Here is a 16,894-nt window from a genome sequence, read left to right on the forward strand (position 1 = left end):
TGAGTATTTTCAAATAATGTGGCTGAATCCAACTACTTCTATTTGAAGTATTTTAAAATAATCTCCTATAAAAAGAGCTACTGTTTGAAACTATTTTCAAACAGCCTACTTGTTTCCAAATACATTTCAAATACCCATAGGGCCAAACAGACCTGGGTACAAATGCATGTTAAAATACTTCTATTTGGAAAAAGGCTTGTCTTACTTCAAAAAGTAGGCTGTTTGAAATGAATTGAAATGCTTAAAAAGTTTTGAACCCAGATCTGAATTGATTAGCCATTTGCAACATATGTTCTCATATTTGACGTTTGCAGTCATTMAGTGCTTTTATATATAAAGAAAATATAATTTTTTATTATTTTTCTGTATTTTTCTTTAGATCGGCTATCATGACCAACTGATTGGAATCGTGTCCATAATATCAGTGTGTTTCTCTGTTGTGGGCCCAGGTAGGCTAGAGAGACAGGCCAGCATTTGCACGATTGCGAAATTGAATCGTCCAACAGTGAGTGAGTGAACTGGCAACTCTCTGTGCTCTGACAATAGTGATTGCGCAAAAAAATCCCAACACTAACCATCGCAATGCCAATCTGTATTGACTCCTCTGGCTTTCCGTCATATCCCTAGAATTAGAACAAGTAGAAGAAATATTGTGTACATAATTTCCATAAAACTATCATATGTCAGCACAGATTAGATMAACATTGTTATGAATGGAGTACAAACGCGCATAAAACACCTGTGAAGAAGACACACATATTTTTAAGCTAAAGAACCAACCTAAAGTTCCACATCACGGCGTCTAAGTTGCTCTGTACTGGCTTCCAATGAGAGGGCCGTTCTACCTACTCAATTTCTATGCTTGTAAAAGCTCTAGCGCAACACCACACAGTCGTGTCGTTCCTTTCTGTACGCGTGCCGGTAGGGTTAGCCTGTGTCCACTCTAAGGGAAAACAACCGGGGAAGATGCCATCAAAGATTCTTTTWGAAAACGAAGACATCGGAATGGAAGGTGAAATGGACATTAGTGCGGGCAGTACGACACCCAAAGTAAGTAAAATGGAACACAAATAGCTGGTTGTTAACGCTCGTTAAATAATCGAAACTGTACTATAGCCGCTGGCTAGCGCCGCCATACTGCATGCTAGCTAGTTACATTCTACATCCGCGTGGTAGCTAACGTTATATAATGTCGTCATATTGTTCAAATTATATTGCCATTATGCTAGAGGTAAGTTTTACGGGAAAATACAAGTAACGTTAGAGGTTTAAACAACTGCCAGTCTTTGTAGAAAGTAGCTAGCCATCACCACATGGCATGTTCAATGCTACTAGCGCGCAGCCTCGTGCCCATGACACGTGGTCAGCTGATCCGCAAAACAGAAGGATCAACTTGCCACCATGTACTCTTCTTCGATGAGGTTTAACGGCGGTTGGCATCCAATATGTTGCATTACCGCCACCTACTAGACTGGAGTACAACTCCATTTTACTTGGCTTGAAAAATAAACAAATGCCCTACCATCAAACACTACGCTCTCATAATAACAAATGTAATTAAAATAACACCACCCTACTCCGTTATTTAATTCTATTTAGTCCTACCTCATGCCAACAACCTGAAATTATGTAACAACACTCCTTAACACACCCTGTAACTTATATATCCTAACATCACTTTGTCGGGCAAAGACTCAGCATCAAAACTCAAAAGAACAGACCATGACTTCCCACTCTCCCTGCTCTCCCTCGCACCAAATGAGGAGCATCACAAACACCGTGAATCTTCCCCTTCAGTTGGTCAACTTTAACATTTACTGCTACCACAGTAATCACTCCTTTCAATGGCGCCCTTTTCTTGAGCGCAAAACAATTCACATTTCTTGCCCCCATTTGTTTAACACTGAGAGCCTTCTCCCTCTGACCAGCAGAAACAAACAATTATCACAAGACCACTTCTGGTTACCCTCACAATCTCATAGTACCCAACTCTGTTTTCACCCACCCTGAGAGCACAAGTGGATCAGCCAAAAGGCAAAGGTCCACTTTTTCCAAAAACGTCACTCCTACTGTTAGACTCATCTTTATCCTGACCCTCGGTGCAAGCCTCYGGCTCTGAGAACTTCACCACACCTACCACCTCCAATACTTCGCCCTCATTCACTTCCAGTTCTCCTCCTGTTTCACTTCCAGTTCTCCTCCTGTCTTCAGCTCATTCAGCTTATACTTTCTTACCATTCTTCTTTAACAAACCATCKCCTTTTCWGCAATTTTTAACTGACTCAAGCTCACCCTCTTCCTCCCTCTCTCTTTTAGACCTCCCCTGCCTCTTTTTCCCGTCATTCCTTCTCTGTATTCCAATTATATGTCTCCTTATGATAATACTGCACTTCCCCTGACATATATCTTGTTCTTGCTTTCTCAAGGTATGCCATATAACCAACCGGCTGTCACAATCTCTGTACAATCAACATGAACCCCTCGGGATGTAGCGCTCAACAATGCATCCCACTTATTTTTTATTTATTTAACCAACTAGGCTAGTTGAGAACAAGTTCTCATTTACAACTGCGACCTGGAGACCTTAGTGAGCAATTATTGACTTCGGCACCTGAAACACTGGATTAGTGACGTTTTCAGAGCTGCATGGTCAAACCCGGCCTCTTGAGCTGCACTGTATTTACTGTAGCCCCTGTAGCCTACTGAGCTCCGTTCGCACAGGCAGGAACCCTGACTCTCTGCGAGCCCGCCATGTACTCGGGTACAGTCATAGCCTATCAATTTGTGCCACGTACAGCACTTGATGGATGACGTTGCTCGACATGTCTCCATTCCAACTTGCTGATCAGCAACAATTTATCGAATACAATATTTTTTTTAAACCGGACGACGCTGGGCCAATTATGCGCCGCCCTGTAGGACTCCCAATCACGGCCGGTTGTGATACAGCCTGGAATCGAACCAGGGTCTGTAGTGACGCCTCTAGCACTGAGATGCAGTGCCGTAGACCGCTGTGCCACTCGGGAGCCAAATGTATCCATCTGTCTTTCTACTAAGTTCTAGTTCACTCTTATAGAATAAATATAGCTATACATTGATATAGCTTGCAACTGTTCTGTCCCCTTCAACTTAATGTCTGGTGCCCTGTGCTAATGTCTGGTGCCCTGTGCTAATGTCTGGTGCCCTGTGTTTGGTTGGTAGAAAATAAAGGAGAAGAAGACCAAGGAGGGAAAGAAAATCAAGAAACAGAAAACGGTTGTTGAAGAGGAACCTGACTGTGAACCTCCTGCTCCCAAGAAGAAGAAGAAGAAGAAGAAGGAAAAGGAGGACGCAACTAACGGGGGCGCAGAAGTTGATGTTAACGGCAACACACAAGATGATGTTAACGGCAACGCACAAGAATCACCTTTGAAGGACAACACATCTCATTCCAATGAGGAGTCTGCAGACAATGACAAAGCAACCGAGGTTACTTATATTATATATTGTTTTGATAAAACATGTCTACACTCAGTACTGCATTACAACAGATTGGATTTGTTTTGACATCTGTTTTTCAAATACACATTGTTTATTTGAGCTAGTCTTCAGATGGGAATTAATATAATCATTTCATAATCAGACCTTTTGAAACTAGCTAGGTCAACAGAATAAATGTTAATCAGTAATCAACATGGCAAGGCATCTTTTTACCATTTCCCATTCTGCCATTATCAACAGAAGAAGAAGAAGAAGAAGAAAAAGGAAAAAAAGACAGATGAAAAAGTCATCGTCAACGGAGTGTTTCCTGAGACTCCCAAGCTGATTGCACAAACTAATGGGCATACCGCGGCGACAACTCCAGCACAATCAAGCGAGGACTCCGAAAGTGGAGTAGAAACCGTGAGTCTTTCCAGGGATGTTCTTATTCTTCAGTGAAGTGGTTTGTGGGAAAATCATTTAAAGGACTTTAAGAACATTGTCAGTCTGTTGAATTTTCTATTTTCATGCGTTTAGGAGACACAAGAACAGAAAGAGGGAGCCTTCTCTAACTTCAGAATCTCCCCCAACACCATTAAACTACTTGAAGGTATTTTTTTCTTATTTGTCTATTTTCATTCAACTAAAATGCTTTTTCAGTTGAGTTACCCATCTTTAAACGTGCAGTCTGTTATTTGATATTTGGGCTGCCTACATTTTAATTGTCTCCTTTCCCTCTAGCAAGAGGCATATCTTACCTCTTTGACATCCAAACACAAACCTTCAATTCTGTGTACGAGGGAAAGGATGTGATTGGCCAGGCAAGAACAGGCACTGGGAAAACTTTAGCTTTTGCCATTCCGCTGATCGAGAAACTCCAAAATGACCCAGATGACAAGAAGAGGGGCAGAGCCCCAAAGGTAGGTCTGCTGCAGATACTGCCATCAGATATTCAGCATGTGCTGTTAGTGCTAAGATATTGTCAATTAGCTACATAATGTAGTCTTGGAGAGCATGTATAATCTTTTGACCGAAATACTTAATGTTTGTTTTTTTCTCCATCATTAACCGTGTACACTTCTATAGATTTTGTGCCTTGCTCCAACCAGAGAATTGGCTATTCAAGTATCCAAGGATTTCAAGGACATGACAAAGAAACTGTCTGTTACATGTTTCTATGGTGGGAGCTCCTACAACCCCCAACGTGAGTTTCATTCCCATTTCTTACTTTTTCAATTTAACATCCTCTAGTTGTGCACAATTTGGCTTGATTGCAAAGTGCCTGTTATTTATTTGTGAAAAGTGACGCTATAAATTGCATAAACGGTTAAGTTGATCATATTTGTGGAAAATCATTTTGAACTGTTTTCTCTCAGTTGATGCGATCCGCAGTGGCATCGATATCCTAGTGGGAACTCCAGGTCGTATCAAGGACCATCTACAGAATAACAAACTGGACCTGTCTCAATTGAAGCACGTTGTATTAGATGAAGTGGACCAAATGCTTGATATGGGCTTTGCAGACCAGGTGGAGGAGATACTGTCGGCATCTTACCAAAAAGGTAATGAGACATTTTCATATGGGATTGATTGATTTAGGCCATATACTGTAGATTTTCCTTGGGTTGGATGGGTGGCCAAAATAGTGTGTCTTAACATTTAGTACGGAATAAATGCACAGAACTGATCCAAGGTTTATTTGTGGGCAGACTCTGAGACCAACCCCCAGACCCTGCTCTTCTCTGCCACATGCCCATCATGGGTGTATGATGTGGCAAAGAGGTACATGAGGCCAAACTATGAGCATGTGGACCTCATTGGCAAAAAGACCCAGAAAACTGCCACCACAGTAGAGGTAAGAAAGAAAGAAAACTACCTATCCTTTCAGCAAGTGATGGTTCATTTTGATTGACAATGGTTTCCACTTTGTTTTTGTTTTTTAAATCTCACTCTCACAATCTCACACAATTCAGATGACATTTTTCATATTTGAAATTGTACATTTTAGAAACCAAATGTATAATTTATTAATACTTCTGTAGAGGAGCATGAAGCCACCTGGTTGCTATTAATGTGTTTTTTCAGGTGATGAAAATGTCATAATAGTTTCATGGTTCATAAGAAATGCACAACAAGTTTCTTAAACATCATACTTGCTGAACCAGTTTCTTCTGACTTAAGCTACTTTTAACTCATATTTTTGTATCCTCAGACTCATACTATTGTAGTTTCTACTTGGCTGTAATCCAGCGATAAAGATCAAGTGTGTCTTACCTGGAAGCACTCTAGTGATCAAAAACACCATTATTTTAGGCACTTCCGCTGCTCACATACAAACCAGTTAACATATAGCATAGCTATTTAGCAGCTTTACCCATATTTAGCCCGTCCCATTTATAATAATTATACATGCGATTTAGCAGATGCTTTTATCGAAAGCGACTTACTCATGCATGCATACATTTGACATTTTCTGTTCATGTCAAACTGGTAAAAGACCACGCAATACTGATTTTTAGCTGTCATTTCAAAATGTTTCTCATTTTGTAATGTGTGGTTCACTCAGGCCTACTAAACATAGTTGTTTTCACAGTGATCAACACTTTTTGTTAAATGTCTTCTCCGTCTCTTCCTCCCCACCCAGCACCTTGCTATAGCGTGTCACTGGTCCCAGAGGGCTGCAGTCATTGGGGATGTGGTGCAGGTTTACAGCGGGAGCCACGGCCGCACCATCGTTTTCTGTGAGACCAAGAAGGATGCCAACGAGCTGTCAATGAATGCCTCCATAAAGCAGGTACCAGAAACCTGCTGTAGCTTTGTTGATTGTTAGTTTTAATTTTGCTACACTGTGCACACTGAATTAGTGAGGTAGGACATTGATACAATGATCAACCTGGAAGGTTTGACACGACGGACGTAAATGACATTGAAAGTCAAGTGCGGTAGTTGACTATTTCTAATGGGTTCATCGGCTTATTCATTCTCGGGTCTGATTGTGTTCAATGTTGCAGAGTTCCCAGTCACTTCATGGGGACATTCCTCAGAAGCAGAGGGAGATCACACTGAAGGGCTTCAGAAGTGGCACCTTCGAGGTCTTAGTGGCCACCAACGTTGCTGCCCGCGGGTTGGACATCCCAGAGGTAGACCTGGTCGTGCAGTGCTCACCCCCAAAGGTAGATGAATACTGTGATAACACCATGTTAGATGCTCTTATACATGTGTAGTAACACTGTAATTGATCTAGCAACAACAACAACAAGGTATTAACGTGAACGCTTCGTTGTCCCTCTACCAGGATGTGGAGTCCTACATTCACCGGTCAGGTCGAACTGGTCGGGCTGGCAGGACTGGCGTCTGCATCTGTTTCTACCAACGCAAAGAAGAAGACCAGCTCCGATATGTAGAGGAGAAAGCATGCATTACATTTAAGCGGGTTGGAGTGCCCACTGCCAATGACATCATCAAATCGTCCAGTAAAGACGCAGTGAGGTTTTTAGACTCTGTGCCTCCCCAAGCCATTGAATATTTCCGCGTGTCTGCTACCAAGCTGATTGAGGAGCGTGGGGCCGTGGAGGCCCTGTCTGCCGCCCTGGCACACATATCAGGAGCCACTGCCTTGGAGCAGAGGTCCCTCCTCAACTCTGACACTGTGAGTGTTTAGACCCTGTTAGCTCAGTCTACATGTAGCAATTGAATAATGAAGGACCTGTCAACATGTGTAAATGCCCATAATGGTTTAAAATGCACCGTGAAAGGTTCGAACTTGTATTTAATGTTTGTTATTCAATCCATCCAGGGCTACACCACAATGACAATGAACAGCTCCCAGGAGCTGCAAAACATTGGCTGTGCCTGGCGTGGTCTGAAGGAGCAGCTGGGAGAGGAGATTGACAACATGATCCGGGGGATGACCTTCCTCAAGGGCAAAATGGTACATTTGTCATTCATTGTGCCTCCGGTCAGAAGGGGAAGGGTGATGTCTCTGTTTTCACCGTTGAAATAAAACCATCCTCCTTCACTCTTTGTACTATAATAGCAATACTATTGAGGCTCTGTAATTTACTTGCCTGATGTTAAGCAAAAATTTGATCCGTGAGCTTTGTTTTTTGCTCTGCAGGGAGTCTGTTTTGATGTTCCGGCTGACAAGGTAAAGGAGTACCAGGTAAGTCGAGAGCAGATACTTTTCCTCTCAGCTGTGACAAATGGACACATGTAAAAGGCTTGGTTTAATGTTATTCAAAGCTGAGAAGAGCAATTATCCAAGACCATTTCTCAAACTGCATTTTCATTGTGGGCATTTTAGAGTATTTCCCCAGCCTTACTGTCAAGCTCTGCCAGAGTGATGCTACTGCCTCAAATTTCACAACACAAGCAATCCATCACTTTTTTTTGTTAAAAACAAAGGCTTCATTAATTAAGGCCACTATAGATCATGTGGTTAGTAACAGAGTCCCTATTGTCCTTGCGGTGATCACTCCAATTGTCTTCTCAGGATGCCTGGCAGGACGGTAGACGTTGGCAGCTGTCAATCGCCACAGAGCTTCCTGAGCTGGAGGAGAAACCGCGCATGGGTGGTGACCGTGGATATGGACGTTCCTTCGGAGGACAGGGAGGTGACCGTGGATATGGACGTTCCTTCGGAGGACAGGGAGGTGGCCGTGGCTTCAGAAACGGCGGAGGCGGCGGCGGCAACTGGAGAGGTGGAGGCAGTCATAAACGCAGCTTCAGCAGTGCGTTTGATTATTAACCACTGACCTCCCATTCGCTGGACTGTTGACATAGCTGTCTGTCTGTTTCCTGGTTTTTACTGGTGTTTGGTGGACTGACTGTTACCAGCGCGAAAGGAAATTCCGCAAAATATGTATGACCTGATTTGCAATTATGCATTCAACTATCTGTACTTGGAATAAGCCCATTCATTAGAATGAGATGTTTTCATTAAAGGTGGTCTGAGGAAATAAAAATCTAGATCTTTTTCGCGTACTGTTTTTTATCCCCCCCAAAATTCTTCCTTGGACAGAACCAGTCAAACGTTTGGAAACACCTACTCATTCCAGGGTTTTTCTTTATTACTATTTTCTACATTGTAGAATAATATTGAAGACATCAAAACTATGAAATAACACGCATGGAATCATGTAGTAACCAAAAAAGTGTTAAACAAATCAAAATATATTTCATCTTTGAGATTCTTCAAAGTAGCCACCCTTTGCCTTGATGACAGCTTTGCACACTATTGGCATTCTCTCAACCAGTTTCATGAGGAATGCTTTTCCAACAGTCTTGGGAGTTGCCACATGCTGAGCACTTGTTGATGTTTTTCCTTCACTCTGTGGTCCAACTCATCCTAAACCATCTCAATCTTAAAGGGCATTTCCTGAGATGCTATGCTAAAATTCTCAATTTAGTTCAATAAAAAGCAAACATTTAAAAGAACTCAGTAATTCTAATCTGAACAAGTAGACTAATGTGATGGTGTAGAACTTAATAGTTTTTAATGTGCTGTATGTGTGCTCAGTCCCTTGGTCGCCGTCTTGCAGTCCATCAGAATACAGAATTTTAGAGATCTTGTGCCAGCATGGCTTGGAATGTGGTATATCCTCCTTTTTCAGGGATTTTAGCTTGGCATTCTGTTCGATGCATGTTGCTCCTGCTCGTCTCATAGAAATGGTATTTGCTGTGCACTGTATGTGTAGCAGTCAGTCTCCATGGGATACCCCAAGTAATCCATATTCTCACCTGTAGAGTGGAGGATAAACGTATTTAAAAGGATTTATCACCCAAAATGTGAACCATATCTGTGAGGAAACGACTTGAAAGTTGTCCGCTTGAGGAATGAAGATAGTTTATTGCCAAGTGCCTTACTTACAGTAACTGTCCACCCAGGTGGTGTCTGCTGCCCTCCAGCTTCTGTTGTCATTAGACTGGCTCCAGTGCTCCAAGTGTTTTAGGTGATCAACTATCTGCAGGAGCACATGTCACTGGTTTGAAGTTGTAGTTGCATGGAATGTTATAATGTATGTTCATATTATACATAGTAACGAGCTTACACAAATCCCCTCTGAAATCATAGAAACTGCTAGTTTACCTTGAATATTGCCTCTGCTTGCTCATTAGCATCAGAGTTTTCTGTATTGGTACAAATAAGACCAGGCAAAATGTTATCTTTTATAGAAAAAATACTCAAACTACTTTTGTTTGAATATTGACACTAGCTTTATAAAGTACCTTCAGAAAGTATTCATACCCCTTGACTTATTCCACATTTTGTTTTAAAGCCTGAATTCACATAATACCCCATAATGACAAAGTTAAAGTTTTTGTACATTTATTGAAAATGGAATACAAAAATATCTAATTTAACATAAGTATTCACACCCCTGAGTTAATACATGTTAGAATCACCATTGGCAGTGATTACAACTGTGATTCTTTCTGGGTAAGTCTAAAAGCTTTGCATACCTGGATTGTACAATATTTGCACATTCTTTTTTTAAATTATTCAAGCTCTGTCGTGTTTGTTGTTGATCATTGTTAGACAGCCATTTTCAAGTCTTGTCATATATTTTCAAYATGATTTTAAGTCAAAAATAACTAGGCCACACGGGAACATTCAATGTCGTTTTGGTAAGCAACTTCAGTGTATATTTGGCCTTGTTTTAGGATATTGTCCTGCTGAAAGTTTAATTTGTCTCCCAGTGTCTGTTGAAAGCAGACTGAACCAGGTTTTCCTCTAGGATTTTGCCTCTACTTAGCTCTATTCTGTTTCTTTTTATCCTAAAAAACTCCCTAGTCCTTCCCGATGACAAGCATACCCATAACATGATGCAGCCACCACCATGCTTGAAAATATGAAGAGTGGTACTCAGTGATGTGTTGTGTCGGATATCCCCCCAAACAACACTTTGTATTCAGGACATAGTTAATTTCTCTAACTGTTTTAAAGTCACCATTGGCCTTATGTTGAAATCCTTGAGCGGTTTCCTTCCTCTCTAACAACTGAGTTAYGAAGGACGCCTGTATATTTCTGGTGACTGGGTGTGTTGATAAACCATCCAAAGTGTAATAATTTCACCATGCTCCAAAGGATATTCAATGTCTGCTTTTTTAATAATTTTTTTACCCATTTTACCCACCCTTCTTTGCGAGGCATTGGAATACCTCCCTGGTCTTTGTGAAATTCGCTGCTCTATTGGGCGTCCTTACAGATAATTGTATGTGTGGGGTACAGAGATGAGGTCGTCATTTAAAAAACAAGTTAAACACTATTATTGCACACAGTGAGTCCGTGTAAATTTTTAAGCACATATTTACACCTGAACTTATTTAGGCTTGCCATAACAAAGGGGTTGAATATATTGACTCAAGACAGCTTTCCATTTTTTATTAATTTGTAAAAATGTGTAAAACATTATGGGGTATTGTGTGCAGGCCAGTGACACAACATCTCAATATAATCAATTTCAAATTCAGGRTGTGACAACAAAATGTGGAAAAAGTCAAGGGATTGTGAATATTTTRTAGAAGGTAAAAAGGCGTTTATTGTCATGAGTCTTGCTCTGTAGGCAGAACTGAGCGATTTCTGCTAGATGGGCCAACTGCAAAGTCAAAATTGTCTGTATTGTAAAAATTCATGAAAACCAAAAAATAGCTTTTTGGTCTTAATTTAAGGTTAGGGTTAGCAGTGTGGTAAGGGTGTGGTTAGGTTTGAAATCAGATTTTATAACTGGCTGTGCCAGCTAGTTCCCACCGTGCAGTACATGAGTCATGTCAATAAATGCCAACCTGCATATGCAGCTCTTACTATATGCTTCAGGTGTGAAGGAAGACTGGTGAGAGTAGGGCTGTTCTGGTGATCTTTCCTCTTTGCTGTTGTTGGGAGGGTATTTGTCCTCGACATGAAACATAGCAGGGTTGTGACTGGTCTGTCCACCTCTGTACTTCAGGAAAACCTCTATGGAAACGGGGACGGGCTGATGCTTAAACACTAGTTTGAGTTGATATCAAGAGAACCCCAAATGCACTAATCAACACGCCATAAGAMAATGCAGGACGGTGACTTTCTGCCAATACCTTATATAGTGAGTTGTCCCTACCTTCAAACCCATCCAGTGGAGCACAAGAGCGTGCCTCATTTTCTGCGAGGAAGATCGGACTATGTTTTATATCAACTTCTGACTTCTGTGGTCCTAGACAGGAACAAAGAAAGGGACAGGAAACAACACATTATGACTTATTATTATCAGTGAACTATATTCCATCACTGAGATGTATACTCTTGATCATTTAAATCAACTTAATATGATAAACAACCCGTGTTGTGGAGCAGTGAACTACATGTAGTTCGGTGGAGGCAGCTGTGGGGAGAATGACTCATAATAATATCTGGAACGGGAACGGCGCAAGTGGAATGGCATTTAATGCATGGAAATCATGTGTTTGGTGTATCTGATACCATTCCACATATTCCGCTCCAGCCATTACCATGAGCCCATTCCCAATTAAGTTGCCACCAACCTCCTGTGATGTAGTTTAACTAGTAGTTGAACTACATTTTGCAGTAGCTTGGTGGAAGTTGAACTAAAGTCTAATCTAGGTAGTGTTTTCAGTAGGTAACTACTTGTTTTGGTGATCGTCGGCACCAACGATGTTAGGATGAAACAGTCAGAGGTCACCAAGCGCAACATAGCTTCAGCATGTAAATCAGCTAGAAAGATGTGTCGGCATAGAGTAATTGTCTCTGGCCCCTTCCCAGTTAGGGGGAGTGATGAGCTCTACAGCAGTCTCACAACTCAATCGCTGATTGAAAACTGTTTTCTGCCCCTCCCAAAAGATAGAATTTGTAGATAATTGGCCCTCTTTCTGGGACTCACCCACAGACAGGACCAAGCCTGGCCTGTTGAGGAGTGACTCCATCCTAGCTGGACGGGTGCTCTCATTTTATCTACCAACATAGACAGGGCTCTAACTCCCCTAGCTCCACAATGAAATAGGGTGCAGGCCAGGCAGCAGGCTTTTAGCCAGCATGCCTGCTTAGTGGAGTCTGCCACTAGCACAGTCAGTGTAGTTAGCTCAGCTATCCCCATTGAGACCATGTCTGTGCCTCGACCTAGGTTGGGCAAAACTAAACATGGCTGTTCGCTTTAGCAATCTCACTAGAATAAAGACCTCCTCCATTCCTGTCATTATTGAAAGAGATCGTGATACCTCACATCTCAAAATAGGGCTACTTAATGTTAGATCCCTCACTTCAAAGGCAGTTATAGTCAATMAACTAATCACTGATCKTAATCTTGATGTGATTGGCCTGACTGAAACATGGCTTAAGCCTGATGAATTTACTGTGTTAAATGAGGCCTCACCTCCTGGTTACACTAGTGACCATATCCCCTGTGCATCCCGCAAAGGCGGAGGTGTTGCTAACATTTACGATAGCAAATTTCAATTTYCACCAAAAAAACCTACGTTTTCGTCTTTTGAGCTTCTAGTCATGAAATCTATGCAGCCTACTCAATCACTTTTTATAGCTACTGTTTACAGGCCTGCTGGGCCATATACAGTGTTCCTCACTGAGTTCCCTGAATCCCTATCGGACCTTGTAGTCATAGCAGATAATATTCAAATTTTTGGTGACTTTAATATTCACATGGAAAATTCCACAGACCCACTCCAAAAGGCTTTCGGAGCCATCATCGACTCAGTGGGTTTTGTCCAACATGTCTCCGGACCTACTCACTGCCACAATCATACTCTGGACCTAGTTTTGTCCCATGGAATAAATGTTGTAGATCTTAATGTTTTTCCTCATAATCCTGGACTATCGGACCACCATTTTATTACGTTTGCAATCACAACAAATAATCTGCTCATCAAAAGTCGTGCTATAAATTCTCAGACAACCCAAAGATTCCTTGATGCTCTTCCAGACTCCCTCTGCCTACCCAAGGACATCAGAGGACAAAAATCAGTTAACCACCTAACTGAGGAACTCAATTTAACCTTGCGCAATACCCTAGATGCAGTTGCACCCATAAAAACTAAAAACATTTGTCATAAGAAACTAGCTCCCTGGTATACAGAAAATACCCGAGCTCTGAAGCAAGCTTCCAGAAAATTGGAACGGAAATGGCGCCACACCAAACTGGAAGTCTTCTGACTAGCTTGGAAAGACAGTACCGTGCAGTATCGAAGAGCCCTCACTGCTGTTCGATCATCCTACTTTTCCAACTTAATTGAGGAAAATAAGAACAATCAAAATGTATTTTTGATACTGTCGCAAAGCTAACTAAAAAGCAGCATTCTCCAAGTGAGGATGGCTTTCACTTCAGCAGTAATAAATTCATGAACTTCTTTGAGGAAAAGATCATGATCATTAGAAAGCAAATTACGGACTCCTCTTTAAATCTGCGTATTCCTCCAAAGCTCAGCTGTCCTGAGTTTGCACAACTCTGCCAGGACCTAGGATCAAGAGAGACACTTAAGTGTTTTAGTACTATATCTCTTGACACAATGATGAAAATAATCATGGCCTCTAAACCTTCAAGCTACATACTGGATCCTATTCCAACTAAACTACTGAAAGAGCTGCTTCATGTGCTTGGCCTTCCTATGTTGAACATAATAAACGGCTCTCTATCCACCGGATGTGTACCAAACTCACTAAAAGTGGCAGTAATAAAGCCTCTCTTGAAAAAGCCAAACCTTGACCCAGAAAATAGAAAGAACTATCGGCCTATATCGAATCTTCCATTCCTCTCAAAAATTTTAGAAAAAAATTCAGCAACTCACTGCCTTCCTGAAGACAAACAATGTATACGAAATGCTTCAGTCTGGTTTAAGACCCCATCATAGCACTGAGACTGCACTTGTGAAGGTGGTAAATGACCTTTTAATGGCGTCAGACCGAGGCTCTGCATCTGTCCTCGTGCTACTAGACCTTAGTGCTGCCTTTGATACCATCGATCACCACATTCTTTTGGAGAGATTGGAAACCCAAATTGGTCTACACGGACAAGTTCTGGCCTGGTTTAGATCTTATCTGTCGGAAAGATATCAGTTTGTCTCTGTGAGCTGTGAATGTTTTGTCTCTGACAAATCAACTGTACATTTCGGTGTTTCCTCAAGGTTTCGTTTTAGGACCACTATTGTTTTCACTATATATTTTACCTCTTGGGGATGTCATTCGAAAACATAATGTTAACTTTCACTGCTATGCAGATGACACACAGCTGTACATTTCAATGAAACAGTGGTGAAGCCCCAAAATTGCCCTCGCTAGAAGCCTGTGTTTCAGACATAAGAAGGTGGATGGCTGAAACTTTATACTTTTAAACTCGGACAAAACAGAGATGCTTGTTCTAGGTCCCAAGAAACAAAGAGATCTTCTGTTGAATCTGCAATTAATCTTGATGGTTGTAAAGTCGTCTCAAATAAACTGTGAAGGACCTCAGCGTTACTCTGGACCCTGATCTCTCTTTTGACGAACATATCAAGACTGTTTCAAGGACAGCTTTTTTCCATCTACGTAACATTGCAAAAATCAGAAATTTTCTGTCCAAAAATTTGCAGAAAAATTAATCCATGCTTTTGTTACTTCTAGGGTAGACTATCGTCAATGCTCTACTTTCCGGCTACCGCGGATAAAGCATAAATAAACTTCAGGTAGTGCTAAATACGGCTGCTAGAATCCTGACTAGAACCAAAATGTGTCATATTACTCCAGTGCTAGCTTCCTACACTGGCTTCCTGTTAAGGCAAGGGTTGATTTCAAGGTTTTACTGTTAACCTCCAAAGCGTTACATGGGCTTGCTCCTACCTATCTTTCCGAGTTGGTCCTGCCGTACATACCTACACGTACGCTACGGTCCACTCTCACCATGTGAGAGACGCAGACTCGGTCTCAACCTTTAAGTCTTTCCTGAAGACTTATCTCTTCAGTAGGTATACGATTGAGTGTAGTCTGGCCCAGGAGTGTGAAGGTGAACGGAAAGCTCTGGAGCAAGCGAACCGCCCTTGCTGTCTCTGCCTGGCCGGTTCCCTCTCTCCACTTGGGATTCTTCTGTCTCTAACCCTATTACAGGGGCTGAGTCACTGGCTTACTGGTGCTCTTTCATGCCTCCTAGGAGGGGTGCGTCACTTGAGTGGGTTGAGTCCACTGACGTGATCTGTCCTGTCTGGGTTGGCGCCCCCCTTGGTTTGTGCCGTGGCGGAGATCTTGTGGGGCTGTACTCGCCTTGTCTCAGGATTGTACGTTGGTGGTTGAAGATATCTCTAGTGGTGCGGGGCTGTGCTTTGGCAAAGTGGGTGGGTTATATCCTTCCTGTTTGGCCCTGTCCGGGGTATCATCGGATGGGGCCACAGTGTCTCCTGACCCCGTCCTGTCTCAGCCTCCAGTATTTATGCTGCAGTAGTTTATGTGTCGGGGGCTAGGGTCAGGTTTTGTTATATCTGGAGTACTTCTCCTGTCTTATCCGGTGTCCTGTGTGAATTTAGAGTATGCTCTCTCTAATTTCTCCTTCTCTCTTTCTTTCTCTCTCTCGGCGGACCTGAGCCCTAGGACCATGCGTCAGGACTACCGGGCATGAATGACTCCTTGCTGTCCCAGTCCACCTGGCCTTGCTGCTGTTCCAGTTTCAACTGTTCTCCTGCGGCTATGGAACCCTGACCTGTCCACTGTGATTACTATAATTTGACCATGCTGGTCATTTATGAACATTTGAACATCTTGGCCATGTTCTGTTATAATCTCCACCCGGCACAGCCCAGAAGAGGACTGGCACACCCTCATAGCCTGGTTCCTCTCTAGGTTTCTTGCTAGGTTTTGGCCTTTCTAGGGAGTTTTTCCTAGCCACATGCTTCACAACCTGCATTGTTTTGCTGTTTGGGGTTTTAGGCTGGGTTTTCTGTACAGCACTTTTGATATATCAGCTGATGTAAGAAGGGCTATTCAAAATAAATACATTTGAATTTTGCCATGTGCCGTGCAGCTAACTACGAACTGCACACAACTTCTTTTGCAAAAATAAATATTGGGTGAAGTAGGCACGGAATTTCATGCAGACCTGCCTAATTCTCACTTGAACACTTGTTTTTGGGTTAAATAGCGCTGAATTAAACATGCTGGTTACCCTATGACCGGCAAACTGAGATCTGTTCTTGGCATGTTTGGGGGGGGGGTGGGTGTTGTGGGTTGGTGGGTGTGGGTTGGGTTGGGGGTGTTTGTTGGGGTTTTGGAGTTTAGGGGTTGTTTTTGGGGGGGTTGTTTGTTGGTGGGGGGGGGGGGGTGGGGGTTGGGGGGGGGGGGGGTGGGGGGGGGGGGGGGGGGGGGGGGGGGGTGGGGTGGGAGGTTGGGGGTGGGGTGTGGTTGGTTGGGGTGGGGTTGGTGTTGTGGGGTGTTTTTGGTTTGGTTGTGGGTGGGGGGTGGTGTGTTTTGGGG

At 42.5% G+C, this 16,894-nt stretch overlaps 2 protein-coding genes across 6 annotated transcripts in view; one reads left to right on the forward strand and one right to left on the reverse strand.

Annotated features, from left to right (window-relative positions):
• The first annotated feature begins 890 nt into the window (after positions 1-890).
• On the forward strand, positions 891-8,434 carry LOC111968123 (nucleolar RNA helicase 2). Of its 4 annotated transcripts, none has more exons than XM_023993681.2 (14): positions 891-1,050; positions 3,202-3,468; positions 3,721-3,882; positions 3,997-4,069; positions 4,201-4,379; positions 4,546-4,663; positions 4,836-5,021; positions 5,169-5,314; positions 6,104-6,253; positions 6,471-6,632; positions 6,755-7,108; positions 7,256-7,390; positions 7,577-7,621; positions 7,952-8,434. In XM_023993681.2, exons 1-14 carry the CDS (start codon positions 967-969, stop codon positions 8,204-8,206), a joined length of 2,316 nt encoding a protein of 771 aa, XP_023849449.1. In that variant the 5' UTR covers positions 891-966; the 3' UTR covers positions 8,207-8,434. The 4 variants fall into 4 exon arrangements, with proteins under 4 accessions (XP_023849449.1, XP_070301098.1, XP_023849451.1 ...); XM_070444997.1 differs by having other exon boundaries at positions 3,724-3,882; XM_023993683.2 differs by having other exon boundaries at positions 3,727-3,882.
• Positions 8,435-8,955: 521 nt separating this feature from the next.
• Positions 8,956-16,894, reverse strand: part of LOC111968124 (interferon regulatory factor 2) — a 13,358-nt gene continuing 5,419 nt past the window's right edge. For both annotated transcript variants that reach the window (XM_023993685.2, XM_023993686.2), the window contains exons 5-9: positions 11,556-11,648; positions 11,264-11,413; positions 9,548-9,588; positions 9,329-9,422; positions 8,956-9,198 (exon numbers count right to left, since the gene is read on the reverse strand). In XM_023993685.2, coding sequence (XP_023849453.1) covers positions 9,119-9,198; positions 9,329-9,422; positions 9,548-9,588; positions 11,264-11,413; positions 11,556-11,648 — 458 coding nt within the window. In that variant the 3' untranslated portion in view covers positions 8,956-9,118. The remainder of the gene's footprint in view (positions 9,199-9,328; positions 9,423-9,547; positions 9,589-11,263; positions 11,414-11,555; positions 11,649-16,894) is intronic.

This window comes from Salvelinus sp. IW2-2015, linkage group LG8, assembly GCF_002910315.2.
Source record: "Salvelinus sp. IW2-2015 linkage group LG8, ASM291031v2, whole genome shotgun sequence".
Lineage (NCBI taxonomy): Eukaryota > Metazoa > Chordata > Actinopteri > Salmoniformes > Salmonidae > Salvelinus > Salvelinus sp. IW2-2015.